The sequence below is a fragment of the Leuresthes tenuis genome, unplaced genomic scaffold (assembly GCF_036924035.1).
Source record: "Leuresthes tenuis unplaced genomic scaffold, fLeuTen1.0.hap1 SCAF_2, whole genome shotgun sequence".
NCBI lineage: Eukaryota > Metazoa > Chordata > Actinopteri > Atheriniformes > Atherinopsidae > Leuresthes > Leuresthes tenuis.
Genome location: NW_027325356.1, coordinates 10,062,399 through 10,076,992, shown reverse-complemented (window position 1 = coordinate 10,076,992; position 14,594 = coordinate 10,062,399). Strand labels below are relative to the sequence as shown.

Sequence of the window (14,594 nt, the reverse complement as noted above, 5' to 3'; positions counted from 1 at the left end):
CTTCGCCCTGGGCATATTCCTCAGACTGGTGTTGGTGTAATCAGATTAATTCGGGAGCTAATTAGTTGCTCCTAAGTTCAGCCTGGTTGCCGTCAGTTGCAAGGATCCATAACTCACCGAAAGCTGATTAACACGTCAATCCTTCCTGCCTGTGTCTCTTAAGAGCATAATGCCGTGCTGTTGTCAGGATTACTTAAGAGTAAAAGAAAGATGGAAGCATCCAGATGTAGGAGCCACGCATGTCACTACAATCTCCTGTCAAGTCGGGCTTTACATGTTAGAACAGAAAAAGAAAAAAAGGAGTGAGCAGGATACAACTCGATAGAGGATGATGTGCAGGTGCAATGAGTTGTGACAGCAGCCACTCTCAAAAAACCCAAAAACAACTAAATGTCATGCAGCTGCTTCTGACCTTTGCCTTATAATGTGAAATGTCTCATGTGTGGTACCTCGAGTGCCTCCTTTACTACATCAAATCTCCGCTTTGCTACTTTTCACCTCCCTTGGGAACTGGGCTGTATGATGCCTCCCGGTGGTGACTTTTTTTTGCAGCCAGGCGACATCCAAAAATGGTCCCTGTGATGGCTAATGAGCTGCACTTCTTGCCAGTAACATACTTATTTGGGTTTGAGGAGACTGGCCCGTCTCATGCAGCCATGGCAACATAGTAAATGGGACCAGGCGTGATGGGTCCTGACAGCGGCACAGCCTTAGCCGTGAGCATAAACTGCATTGCTTACGTAATAAGCACATTGTAACCGACCTTTCACTGACATTAAAATGCATGAGATTCACATGAAATTAGGGCTCAAATAACTGTTTGGTGCAATAGCAGCAATAGCAGTCAGAGCAGATGAGATTTGAATAAGCCTGAATGTGAGGCACAGAGTGAAACCAGAGGATTGTTTCCTTCTTGAAGTTAATGCTCTTTATACCACTTGGAACTTTTCAGATGAGATTGTTCACACCTTTGAGACTCTGTTGACAATCTCCCACCTGCTTATAGCACTGCTGCTATCAGTAGATGATCACAGGATTATTTATAGATCAGATATAAAGAACTTCTTGGTAGAAAACAGAATCATTTCGTCACAAGTTGCTCAGAGAGAGATGCAGTTATAGAAGAATAAAGGAGATCCCACCAAATATTGATTTTCAAGTTCGTTTGAATTGTACAAATTCATTTCTCCCTATAGATTGTATTTTCATTTATCTTTGGCACGTTTCAACAAATCGCTTCTGTTTCCTGGAAACGAGAGGTGGCTCAAGATTTTCACACACATCAAGTGTCATATAGTTGAGGCTGAATCTTCATTCTAATGCCAAGCTGTTCAATCTTTGAGCTGCAGCGATATGTCCTCAGAAAAACCTCCTCCTCACACACACACACACACGGAGGGGGAGGTTCTTCTGGCATATAGCTGCACTCATCGCCCACGCATCATAGCTCACACTTCCACAGTTAGATAAAATGATGCAGGTGTTCCCACATGGTTTAGATGGAATGATTTATTCATAATCATGATAGCATAATAAAACAATGAACATTGAAAGCACTGACAGTTGAACCCAAGGCCTCTCACACACAGCATGCACCACCCCGAGCCCAGAGTTCAGAGACACTGAACATCCCTAACACCAAGACGCTCCTGGCTTCTCAAAGTCCTCCTTTTCTATTCTCTTCCGGTCAGTTTTTCCTTGTTCTTTTTTTTAATCCTTTAAATATATTTTGATATAAAAACAAGCCCACATATGATGAATCAACCATGTTTGTGAACTGCCCCCCCCCCCTTCTTATCCTGCCCCCACCACCACCCCACGCCGCTCCTCTGGGCTGTCCTGCAGGACGAACGTGAAACCAGGCCCCAAATCCCCTTTCTTCCTGTTCAAGTGCTCTTCATGGACACTAGGGAGGGGGGGAAATATCTGATGTGGAGATGATGGAGGTGGGAGAAGACAGCAAGAACAAAAATTGAAAAAAAAAGTCCCTGAAAAAAAAAGAAAGCAATAAAAAAACATTGCTTTTTAGAAAAAAAGTAATAAAAAATGAAACCTTAACAGTCCAATTAAAACGAGTGTTAGAGGGAAGTCTGGCGCTCTGTAGACTGGAGGCACTTTGGCACAGAGCGAAGGCCCCACACCTGACAACACAGCCGAGGGGCAGCAGGGAGGAAAAGAAGGATGGAATGACAGAGCTGGGCTGAAAGGCATGCAGAGCCACGTGGAGTTTCAGGGATCCGGGAATGATGAAGGGATGGGGTCGAAAAGAAAGAGCACCTGACAAACGTGGAGGAAAAGGCCAGCCCCCCCTCCAGTTAATGCCATGTTTCAGGAGGAGGAGGAGGATGAGGGGTGGTAACGCAAAGACAGAAAAGGCTCATTCAGGTGGAGGAAGAAGAGCAGCTTGGACCAGGTGATGGTGACAGAGAGCGAGTGAGCAGCGGCAGGTGTAGAAGAAGGAAGGGGCAGTGGCCTGTCCGGAGAAGAGGAAGTTGTCTGGCAAAAGCTATACAACACAAACAGGAAAACAGTCCTAGTGTGGAGGCAGAGGACAGCTGAGGTCGGGGGAGGGGGCACAGTATGGCAGTCCCACAGGTCAGCAGGCTGGGCAAGCAGGAGGAAGGAGCTGTGGTCCCCTTCTTCTTTTCTTCTCCTGCTCCTTCCACTATCCCATCTGTACTGGGGCTGTGTCTTGCCCTCTTCCTCTGCCCCAAGTGCCCCACCCCCACACCTTTTGCTCCTCCTCTTCACAGGTAAAGCTCCTTGGCTCTGATATGCTGCAGCTTCTCCCTCAGCATGCGGAAGGAAGGCCGCATCACGGCGTCCAGGGTCCAGCACTGCTTCATCAGGTCGTACACCACCGGCGGGCAGCCGTCTGGGGCGTCCATCTTGTACCCCTTCTCAACGCGTGGCACCACGTCTTTCAGCGGCTGGGAGACACACACAGAGCAACGTTAGAGCCTCCGCACATGCATTTCCATGGACAAGTCACGTGGCAAGGTAAAGGTTATTATTCAGGACAACAAATAAGCAAATGTGGTAGTGAAAATGTAAAAAAGAGGTGAAGCGTGCAGCAATAATTAAATTCATAACTGACATTTTCAGCACCTGCTGCATGAGTTAACAACTCCATTAATGCACAAAAATAAACACTTGTTCCCCACACTGAAGCCTGCCATCTGCTGGTCTAACTCAGATCTCAGCCTGCTGCAAAGAACTGAAGGTACTTACAATTCTAGGGTAAGGCACACGCCCAAAGGAATAAATCTCCCAAAGTAGGATCCCATAACTCCACACGTCTGACTTGGTGGAAAACCTCTGTTGGGCACAAACAAGAGACTGATTTCACACATCGTACATGAAGGCATTTAGATTCAAGCCCCATCAACCAAACTGGGTCTTATTCTGATCACAATTCAGTAGATCAAGAAACAAATAGTACAGACACAGTTATCAGCTTTGACAGCACGAATTCTTTCTTCAAGATAATCCCACATATTGCCGTTGCATCATTTCAAACGATCGGTAGCTCTGCCTGTACGTAAGCATTCTTGATAATGATGATTTTGTTGGCTTGCAAAGTATTCTGTGTATGAACAGGATATGTCAGCTGTGTTGGTGATCCCAGTCCTGAGGACACCTTCTGTTCAAACCGCCAAACGAAATGTATCCTGGACAAAGTGATCGGATCTGAATGAATCCTCAGTCCGTTCACTTCTGCATTTAGGGCTGTCCACTTTCGTTTGGATCATGCAGGATTTATGGTACAATCAAATTTGTACAGGGCCTTCAATTGCTTCAGTGCTAATGAAACGCCAAACATCCCATCCAGTTTTTAACCCCGTATCTTGTTACTCATATTCAAGCAGTTCAAGTTCAAGCAGTTATATGAGGAAAGCTACAACCCATCAGCCCAGATGTGCTGCCCATCGAGTCCTTTTCCTCTCACCTTCTCTCTTAGTGCTTCGGGGGAGGTCCACTTGACGGGCAGCTTGGCAGTGTCCTGTATGGAGGAGGCCTCTTTGGTGAGGCCAAAGTCGCTGACCTTGGCAATGTTATCGTCAGACACGAGAACGTTACGAGCTGCCAGGTCTCTGTGGACGAAGTTGTTGGCTTCCAGGTACTCCATGGCTTCACACACATCACTGACGGGAGAGGTGAGATGATGAGTGAGGAGAGGGTGATGAAGTATCTTTCTATTCCTTCATTTGCGTTTATGACTTACTATCAGCTCGTGACAGGGGAAAAATAACAACTGTAATCTGTGATCTGAATCTTTATTCATGCTTGCTCTCTTTTGTCACATGAGCTTGGTTACAACATGACCTTCATTGTTTTGTACTGAAAATAAAAGAAAACTTTAATTTTCAAGCCTAGCAGCCATTTATCAAAGGAAACAACAAGGATGATGGTTGTCTGAGTAAACATGGAAACAAATGGTTCTTTAATGTTTCCAGCTAAGAGCTGACAGGTTTTTTTTTTTTTTCACTTTAAATCTCAACAGCAACAACAGGAGTTTCCACCCCTGAGCTGACTGTGCTGCTAAACGTCTGTCTTTTGCACAAATCTGAAAAATATGTGAAAGACTTACAGTGAGAACTTGAGTAAGCAGTCCCCACCAAGAACGGTTCGTCCTCTGGAGCGCAGGTAGTCCACAAGGCTGCCCTGTGGTACAGTTCAGTTCATCAACACTTGGAAAACAGGCAAATATCAATACCTTGTGTGCCGAACGTTTTTATGCATGACACAGGTGAAAAACTACTGGAGTTACCTTGATAAAACACATAGTTTGCATGAGAGGGTTTTTTTGCTTTCAGGAAGCCACAGCCACAGGACATCAAAGCATGTGTGCCACTTTGCTTATGGTCAGTGTTACTAACATCTGCCTGCTCATATATCCCTCCTGTAAAATGCTGAACTGTCACTGCACGCTCATTTTCTTGCACACATGAGAGAAAAACACATTGGTGGTAACAAAGTGCTTTAGAGTTGCTGACAGACAGCTTTCCAAACTGTTCAGCAGCTGCTCATATTCTGGGTGTAACAATTCTGGAAAAGACCCAAAAACCGCAAAGCAAACAATCCTGAAACCAAGCCACAAAAATAAAAAGTATTGCTTTGTGTGAACATGTAATGGCACGTGTAACTAAACCTGACTTTTCCCAGATGGGGGTCAATAAATCTTATCTCATCTCTTATCTTATATTGTTTCAAATTAGGTGAAGGTCAGAGTTCACATCACTACTGTAACATCAACGATAGCGGCAGATGACATCCTGCTCTCTGCTCTGTGGTGCTATAAGACTGACATGTCCAAGTCTGTGCTTCTCACTGTTCACTTACAGGTATTCATATTTATATACCAAGTACAGATAAAACTTAAATCACACACTATTAATGTGGTATTTGGCATTTCTGGGTACCTCTTTTAATGGGAGCTAATTGATGGTGTCGGAAACACCTGAACTCCGCCTGCCTTGGCCAAAGGTTACCCTTCATTAAACATTCAATTAAATCAAATTTGATCGAAGGGAAAAAAAACCAAAAAACTGTCAAATACCGCCAAGCAGTTTTTCTGGCACTTATAGGGTCTCTGATGTTTGGTCTTTATTGATAAAGTCTTTGTTGATGGACAGGATCAAACTGATTTGTCCTTGTAGGATGACCGCTCTCATAACACAGCGGTATATTCTCTCAGCTCCTCAACATACAGCAGTGGGTCCACAGCACATCGTAAAAATCCCAAAGCACATGTTTGGCACCACTGTTTACAGAACATTGTCTCAGTGCTGAGCTGAGCTAACAAACAAGGATAATTTCAGGAGCAGCATAATAATCCTATCTTTTCTTTTTCTTCTATTTTTTCAAATTTTTAATAGAAAAGAAGATCATGCTGTCATCCCAGTCTGCATAAAACAGTTCAAATGTCAGTTTTTCGTATGAGAACACCAAGTAAAACTTGTATGACTGACCTTGGCCATGTATTCTGTGACGATATAGAGGCTGCCCCTCTCCTCGACGATAACACCTAGCAACTGCACCAGGTTGTTGTGCCTCAGTTGCCTGAAAAAACACGAACAGTTGCGGTAAAATATATGGTTAGTGAATAGGGAAATTTGAAAGAGGGAAAGAACTTGAGCAGAGACAGACGCTTTACCGATTGAAAAGGCAAAAGTACTTACGTCATGACAGAGGCCTCGGCGATGAAAGCCTGCGCTGTTGCATCATTTTTGATACACTTGACCGCCACCTTGGTCCCTCTGTAGTCTCCTACCATCACATCTGAAAAGGACACAGACTGCTTTTTTCCCTCCAGGCTACAGGACAGTCTCCACGGTGACTATAGTTACTTTAATTACAGTCGAGTTGATGCAGAATGAAAATAGTTTATTACCTCCAAACTCCCCTTTGCCGATGGTCTGGAGGAGTTTCAGCTCCTTTCTGTTCAGGGCCCAACCACCTGCCATAAGGGGGCAGAAGGACACTTAACAACAGTCCAGGTACCTTTTGTTGGAACCACATGCTTCTATGACTCAAGCAGAACAGCTTGCCATTATTCAGATAATTGATTAAAACATTCACTTTCATTTTAAAGACAGTTTCTTCTTCTAATCTTAGAACGTTGAAGTTTTCATTTCTCATTTTTCTTGCATAAAAATAGTCAGGTCAGATGGGAACATGAGGAACTTTAAAGACAGACGAGGGGAGGGGGGGGGCTTCCGGATTGACCTTGAATGCTGGTAAAGCCCAGCAGTCGTTTCCACACACAAAAAGATTAATCATCCCATGCTGATTAATGCCATTAGGCCGGTGATGATAGCACAACCTTAAATGAGATGTAGGCTTTGTCTCTACACTGTGTGTGTGTGTGTGCTTTGGAGGTTAATGTGGCAGTAAATAAACAAATGTCCCAATGTGCCTTGGTGACAGAGTCCCTGTAGAGTAGTGTAATGAGCTCAGTGTCCTTACTCCTGGAGAACTCGTCCTGCGCTGCCACTGTCCCCTCCATCAACTTGGGTTTAATCAGCTTGGTACAAAGGCCATCGGCGTCTTTGGTGTAGTGCTGCAGAGAGAGTTTAGTAGAATTAAAGGTTTGGCTTTTACGATAGCTATATAGGTCCAACTTCACTTTTTCCCCATCGAGGCTCATCTATGAAATTTCAAACCTTTAACATTTAAAAGTCGAAAAGTATATTCTGTACTCTGGCAGTGCTGAGCTGCTTGAGTGATCAGGGACTGATTAATCCAGACCACTGAATCTGTATACAAGCTTTTGATACGCAAAACAAAAGCAAGGACAACGTTTTCAGCTGCAACACTCTACAGAGGAACATCAAGGTAGTGATGAAAAGAAAGTTGTTGTAAGATTTAATGTGGGGAGGCTAAACTAAAGCAATACAACATGACAGTTGTAACTGTTATGAATGTTTGTCTTAAGGGACAACAGGATCCCTGCTTCATTTCCATATAAAAGATGGAATAAAGAAGGAGGAGCCTTGTTTAAAAGATAAGAAGCCTTTAACCTTTGGATAAACAGGGCAAGCAACTCAAGTTAAGTTGAGGAGCTGCGTCACTGTTCTGAGGAGGGAAGTGTCAGGTGTTGAGGTTTTCAAAACCAGGGACCGTGGGCCTCGCCTTAGACAAAGCTAAGAATAAGATGCTCAACTTAATTCAGAGATGTTTATGAAATGGTTTTTTTTCTTTTATTTGATAGACAACCAAGTAAGCCACGGTCAAATAATGCAATTTAGCTAACGTCAGAATGAACTAAAGACTTAAGAAAAAAAAAGAAAAAAAGTCTATAAGTATGAATTCTGTTCTAATGAATGATTGATCGATCATCAGCTTATTCATCCCATGGTCAGTTTCAGTCTCTTAGTGAGAGTTAATTCTTTGTCTTTGTGTTTGTTTTGAGTGTTCTGTGGTCTTTTTTGTCTAATTTTGGGCTTTTATTGTCCATTCATGTGTTCACTTTGAGTCTCTTTATGGTCGTTTTGAGTCTCTTGGTTGTAGTTTAAATGTCTTAGCATTTGTTTTTACGTTTCTTGGTGGTTGTTCTGAAATTTGACGGTTATTATGTTGTCCTTTTTGGTAGTTTATTGCTCTTATTGGTTTGTTCAAGGTTTCAAGGTTCAACTTATCTTTGTAATTTGTGTGAGTGTTTTTGACTTTTTTTGTTTTGTATAATGGAAATTTTGCATGTTGTCATGTAGTCTTGTGATGGTTGTTTTGTTGGTCTTCTTTTGACTCTTTGCTGTTGTTTGTGGGTCTTTTGTGGGAATTCTGCATTTCTTTTAAGTCTATTTCTGGGCTTATTGGTGGTTGTTTTGACTCTGCAGTTGTTTCAGCTCTTTTTTCCTTTAGTGTTGTGCCTTTTGGGAAAACAAAAATCTTTCAAAGCTAATGTATCTATGAATTGTCTCTTTAACCAAAGATCACACATTTTAACTATTTCAATCACTAATGAAATACTTCTTCACTACGAAAACCATTTGAAGGCCCCTGGGGAGGCCCGCTTTGAAAACATCTGGTCAAGTGGACAAATGTTAGTAATACTGTAGCTTTAATGGACTTCCAGTTTGCTATGGAGGCATTAAGTCATAGCTTTACTAATTCTGGTTCAGTTAATTCAAATGGGTGTTGTAAAGTTAAGCAAGGGCTACAACAATAAGGCAATGCCACTTTAAAAAATGTCATATCATCAAAATGTTTTCATTTTCAAAAAACAAACTAAAAAAAAAATAAAAATCAGAGGGATTAACAAAAGCCACTCAAAACCAACACATTGGGGGCGCTCTGCTGGAGACTGAGACCACCGCGCAAAACGGGTACACCTGACTGTGGTGTGGCTTCCTGCTGAGAGGTAAGGAGCAGCAGTGAAGTCTGATGTGTGAGAGAGGTCAGTGCATCTGACCGTTCACAGTGAGAAACAAACCATAGAAACGGCAGAAGTATCAGATGAAATTTCAGCATTTTGCATGCAGATTGAAAAACAAAACAAAAAAAGGAACTTTAAGAAACCGTAAATCAGTGTCTCTGAAAAAGAGGAAGCCTGTTGTACACAACTGCAGATTTTTCACTACAGGCTGTAAGTTACCACTACGACCACCAGGGGGCAGCACAGTGCAGGAAGGATGTTCTACTGCATTATTCCACACTGAGGCCACAAATGGAGCCACATATGAAACGGCCACCACATATACAAAAATGCATACATTTAGATGAAATTCTGCATTTGTCTGAGACTAAGCTGCTCCATTTGTCACTGTATGAGGAATGTATATCATCTTGGAAATCAGCTTACAGAAATGCTGCTTGTGTAACATGTTTGCTTCTATTTAGTTTAGCACATAAAAATGTATTTTTGGTACACAATTGTCTTGGCTAAATTAGGCTTGTCGCGTATATAATTATCACAGAAGGGTGCAATCACATTAACACAATGGGACCAAAATGGACAATACTCTCCATTGTGCAATTACACCACATGCCGCTATCGTTGCTTTTATCGCATGCATAACATCACTGTGGGTGCGATGGCTGACAGAAAGCAAGCCCGGGTCTGTCAGCAAATAGTATGTTTATGAGCAGTGTGCATGTGCTATGAGTGCATGCTTGGGTTACTGTGAAACCTGCTGTGACCAATAACAACAGGTCCAGGGAACAGCGAGCAAGATGGGAAAAACACGCAAGAATGTGAGGAATCCTCTCAGAGGCTATTTACAGGGAAATGCAGACAGGATGAAGATACAGAGACTGGCAGAGAGAACGTGAGGGAGAGCAGCGAATACGAGACAGCAGAGGAAAGCGAGTAAGATGGATAACAAAGAGAGGAGGACAGAAAGCAATATGCCAGGTATCCACAAGGGGACACAAAGAGAGAGACGGAGAGAGGGAGGGAGGGAGGTGGAGAGAGGAAGTGGAGGGAAAACTGAGTCTGGAGGGTGTGAACAAGAGAGGGCTGGAGAGATAGAGATGGTGGGTGGCTGATAACAAGAATGCACCAGGGATGTCGATGGTCTCATTGCCAGTTGGCACATTCCTATCGTCCAATTCCATCGCCCCGCGGGGTAAAAAGATGAAGACCAATTAAAAGTGTGATAGCTGCCAATCCAGCTCCTCTCTTTATCTGAGAGGATGAAAGGCCTCTTTTTCTCTCTCTGCTACCATGTCTCCTGTCTTTCACTCTCTGTTCTCTGTCCTTCCTCTGAACCTGCTTTCAGATAAGAGTCAGGGACTGAAGATCAGACAGCTTTTTCAGCGTGTACATGAGTCCGGTCTTTTGGGTAACGTCCATGTGGATACTCAGAATACTGCTGCACGACCTGGCACAAGTTCATTTTATTCATTACACTGCCGGCATTTTTGGAAGATGAATGTATAAGAGAAATTTAACACCGCCTCGTACATATTATTTATATTTATGCAAATTCATATTATTACCATGATGAATAAGTCTACAAGTGTACAACTGGATACTCAGAAATGTCATTTACTTTACTAACTTTGTCATAAAGAGTGTTCAAAACCGTAGAGGCGAGGCCCTCACTGATCCTGGGTCAGTCAGGTCTCCATTATATAGAAGGCCATGATTTCACAATGTTAAGTGCATTGAGAGGACTTGTGTCTGAATAAAAAACAGCATCAATATGCTACCTGGTAGATGATGAGCTCAGTCTTTGAATCATTTAGAGATGCAAAGGCTGACTTGTGGTCTGTGCTGCACCCTGTTTCTTGCCCAGTGGGAGGTTCATCCACATGGAATAAGCAGGAATACAGAATAGATGTGCACAAAAAGAAATCTTGACTATATAAACAGTGAAAATTATACCCTTTCACAGGAATGATTATGACCGTGTTTTGTTTAAGGGCACCAACGTGTTCTATTTGCAACACAGAAGCTGAATATTCAACAAAGCTTTGCGAGGCTGCAAGTACTGTAATTACTGCCTAATTGCTGCTCATTTTTTGACTGCAACTGTCATATTTGACTATTTACTACCATATAAGATGTAACCCGGGGATATTTGACTTTTTATCCATTCGCTTTATTATACAATCAGCAGCTGATTGTTTTCTGCTGACAAACTTTGTGAAATAACATTTGTGGACTTACATTTTGTAGTTCATCTACAGTTTAAGTTTATAGCGTGTCAAATTACTTTTTACAGCTGCCAACACTGACTGCCATGATGTGAATTAAAAAGCTGTGTTCCACCTCACCTCCACCAGCTGCATGAGATTCTCAAAGTACTCCTCCTCATCGATGGTGAGTTTGCCATTGTGGTAGATGATGCGGTAGTGCTCCACCTTGCCGTCGCAGCTGACGCACAGGGTGTAATCGCCAGGATAGTTGGTACTCTCCCTGACAAGGAACAAACCCGTCTCTGGAGGGTAGAGGAGCCGCTCTGCCTGCTCGCGAGTTATCTTCCCGTGAAACCAGCTGGTGGGAGGGAGGAGAGCAGGCAAATGAAGGATAAGCAGGGCACAGAGGTTAATGCAGGTTAATGTTAATGAAACAATGGTGAACTATGATACATGTACAGAAAATACTATATGTGTCAGTCCTTATTTGTGAGGACAAAGAAGGCCAAAAGCCTTTAGACCTCCAAATATAGTCACACTGCTCATCATTTTCATTACACTCATTTGCAGTTTCAACTTTCTAGAGATCCAGAGTCTTTCTCTGAAACAAAAAGTGGAAAACAAGAGGGGGCAGTAATGGGAAGCTGGCAACAGCACTTCCAGTCTGTTCAGCTTGAGCGGTGCTGGGGTGGGGCTGTCTCCTCTCAGGGAGTCAGTGAGAATGTACCTGGACCCAAACAACAGGAAACCCTGCGCACGTACACACACACTCACTCACACACACACACACGCAAGAAGTCTGGGGGCAGAGTCGGAAACTGACATGCAGGCACTGCAATAACAGGAAAATGCAAAAAAAAAAAAAACTGCTCAGACTAGGCAGGGCGTAGGACAGGCTGAGTAACCCATTCCTGATGAGGGTCAGGTAGACTAAGAGAAGAACTGACCTTTCACCACATGCCAGAGTAAAAAAAAAAGCAGGAAAAAAAGAATAAAACTGCTCAGGCTGGTGCTGAGTTACAGAGGTGGTCACAGATGTGCTAGTTTCAACCTGCTTTGATCACAAATAGAATACTTGCTTCCGGACATCCAGGCTCGTTGGATGACCTGATGTCTACATCATAAGCTTCTAATGGATGGATTAGAGAGCTGCATCACACTCATCTGATGTTCCATAGTCTAAATGCATTTCTTTCCTTAGTGTAGCAGCAGCAGAAAATCCACTGGTTCGTGTTGTCTGCAAATGTCGAAGCGTTTTCCTGCATCTTAACAACCCCACTGGAAGAACATTGTCATTGATTTAGGCCCATTTTTGTGTGACAAGTCAAAATTGCCACTAACAGCGTCGTACCATGCATGGGTACTTCCTATAGGCGTTGGCTGGTCAATGGGTGGTAATTAACTGCTCTAATTGATTTACCCTGTTTTCCTGTGGCTGCCTCTGTCACACCCTCCTCCTCCATACTCTGCCTCCTGAGACAGCAGAGGCCCTTGTGGTGAAGCAGCTTAATAGGGGTTGAGTTGATTAGATCAGCGCAGGCAGCTTCTCCGATGGACAGCAGCTCTTTAACTCCCACTAATCTGAGAGCAGGCGCCAAGTATTGTGGTTCGACACCCAGTGTGCACACACTTGCTGCTTTGTCCCCAGAAATCCACTGCAGTTTTCAGAAATGACATCATGTTGAAATAAGAAAAAGCCATAAAAATGGGGTAAACAACTCGTCTGGTCCAACGTGGAGAAGGAAGTAGGACAGCGGGGCTGAATGGCCCGGCTTTCCTTAGCTCAGAAGTCTGCCACATGGGGGCAGCAGACAGAATGGATGGCTGTAAGGGTGGATGAGACTGGATCTTCTGCTGAGAACAAACTAGCGTGAGCTTGGGGATAGAAGACCAAAGCTGAACCCTTTATGTAATGCAGAACAGAGGGAGAGGTCTTCTCTGAGACATCTGTTAGTGATTCGTGACAAAATCAAAACGTCCCTGTGGGTTACAGCCAGTGGCTCCAGAGGAACAACTTTTAATGGCTCGAGCATTAAACATGCACTCAGCAGTGCAGTGATCTCAAAGGAAGATGTGCATTTCAGGTCGTGGAAAGTCAAAACACAAAGAAAGAGTTTGAGTAAATGTGCATCTCGGATGATAACATTTGCAAATACAATTCAAAAGCAGCTAACAAGACCACAGGAATACTTACACATCCATAAATGTGAGGATGACCATTTGCAACAATTTTTTTTTTATAAAATTTCATTCAACTTTAAGAGTTGCATCACAGTTGAGTTGAAGCCAGCACCAGAGTTCTGTGACTTAAGCCAACGCGTGTTTGTAAAGTCATTATTGCTTAACAAGGCCAGTGTAAAGTTACCATCAGGCCTCTACAGATCACACACACACACACACACCAACATGCCAGAGCTGGATGACACAGTGACCGGGTTTAAACGGTGTGGACAGACAGTATGAGTGGCAAAAGGAGAGGTTAAAGCTTTCAGCAACCACTGATGAAGAGACAAAGAGGGTCAAAAGTCCATTTAAATACTTCCTGCCAACAAAATGTCACTGAGTTGAGCCACAACCCACTGACAAGACTGCCATGCATGGGAGTGTAGAGCAGAGGGATGATCTCAGTATTTGAAGACCTTGAGCTTCCCTTACAGTGAAATAATTCAGTCAAACAAGCACGAGGACAGTGTTTGAAACTTTACAAAAGTAAATAATGGGGGCCGATGATCAGTTGATGTACATCACTGCATTAGCAGACACGCAAACAAGATTACAAATAATTTAGTGAAAGCTTTTCAGTACATTTTGTATTGGAACATTTTCCACCCAAATGACTTTCTTCTGCTTAACGAAGCTTAAACACGTTTTTTTTTTTTACACTTCAATGGTAAACATGAACTATTTTGCAGTTTTTCAGAGCTCTCAGTACTTCAGTTGTGTTTTGATGCTGCAGAAGAAGCAGTTTGGTGTTCCTGTCTTCTTTCATTTGCCTTTCTTTCATACGCCTCTTGTTAGGTTGTCCTTCGTTTGAATTGCTGCAGTCTCAAAGAGCCTGAAATGTCACTCAGATGTAGCGCACAGGTGGTTCTAACCTCTGTGGCAGTGACACAGATAACAGAAGATCACAATAAAAAGCTAAAGACATTTAAGAGGAGGAATTTCCTTCATTTGAAGTCAACACTGCAGTCTGTTAACGGGCTGATACTCACGGCATAAGACTGAGTTTCCCTCCTGACTTGACTCCTTCCCTTTTCTGGACATAGTTGGCTGGAATTGTGCCCTCTCTGCCCACTGTGTTCCTTGCTTTGTACCAGTTTGGATCCTGAAACAATCAAACAAGCCACAAGTTACAGCATCACCTAAAAAAAAATTCAAATCTTTTTGTAGATAAGGGGCATTGCTACCCCTCGGGTCCTTCTAGAAGTACACAGATTGTGAAGTATAGATAAAGCAGCACAGCCAGAAATTTACAGTGCCCTCCACTTAATGGAGATAGGAAGCCATTT

At 43.1% G+C, this 14,594-nt stretch overlaps 1 protein-coding gene across 1 annotated transcript in view; it reads right to left on the bottom strand.

The window, feature by feature from the left end:
- Positions 1 to 1,493: 1,493 nt before the first annotated feature.
- LOC140301603 (tyrosine-protein kinase CSK) overlaps positions 1,494 to 14,594 on the bottom strand; it is a 37,686-nt gene continuing 24,585 nt past the window's right edge. Inside the window, exons 4-13 of the mRNA XM_072380151.1 lie at positions 14,298 to 14,410; positions 11,224 to 11,443; positions 6,970 to 7,063; positions 6,395 to 6,460; positions 6,183 to 6,282; positions 5,973 to 6,063; positions 4,592 to 4,665; positions 3,950 to 4,145; positions 3,232 to 3,318; positions 1,494 to 2,930 (exon numbers count right to left, since the gene is read on the bottom strand). Coding sequence (XP_072236252.1) covers positions 2,748 to 2,930; positions 3,232 to 3,318; positions 3,950 to 4,145; positions 4,592 to 4,665; positions 5,973 to 6,063; positions 6,183 to 6,282; positions 6,395 to 6,460; positions 6,970 to 7,063; positions 11,224 to 11,443; positions 14,298 to 14,410 — 1,224 coding nt within the window. The 3' untranslated portion in view covers positions 1,494 to 2,747. The remainder of the gene's footprint in view (positions 2,931 to 3,231; positions 3,319 to 3,949; positions 4,146 to 4,591; positions 4,666 to 5,972; positions 6,064 to 6,182; positions 6,283 to 6,394; positions 6,461 to 6,969; positions 7,064 to 11,223; positions 11,444 to 14,297; positions 14,411 to 14,594) is intronic.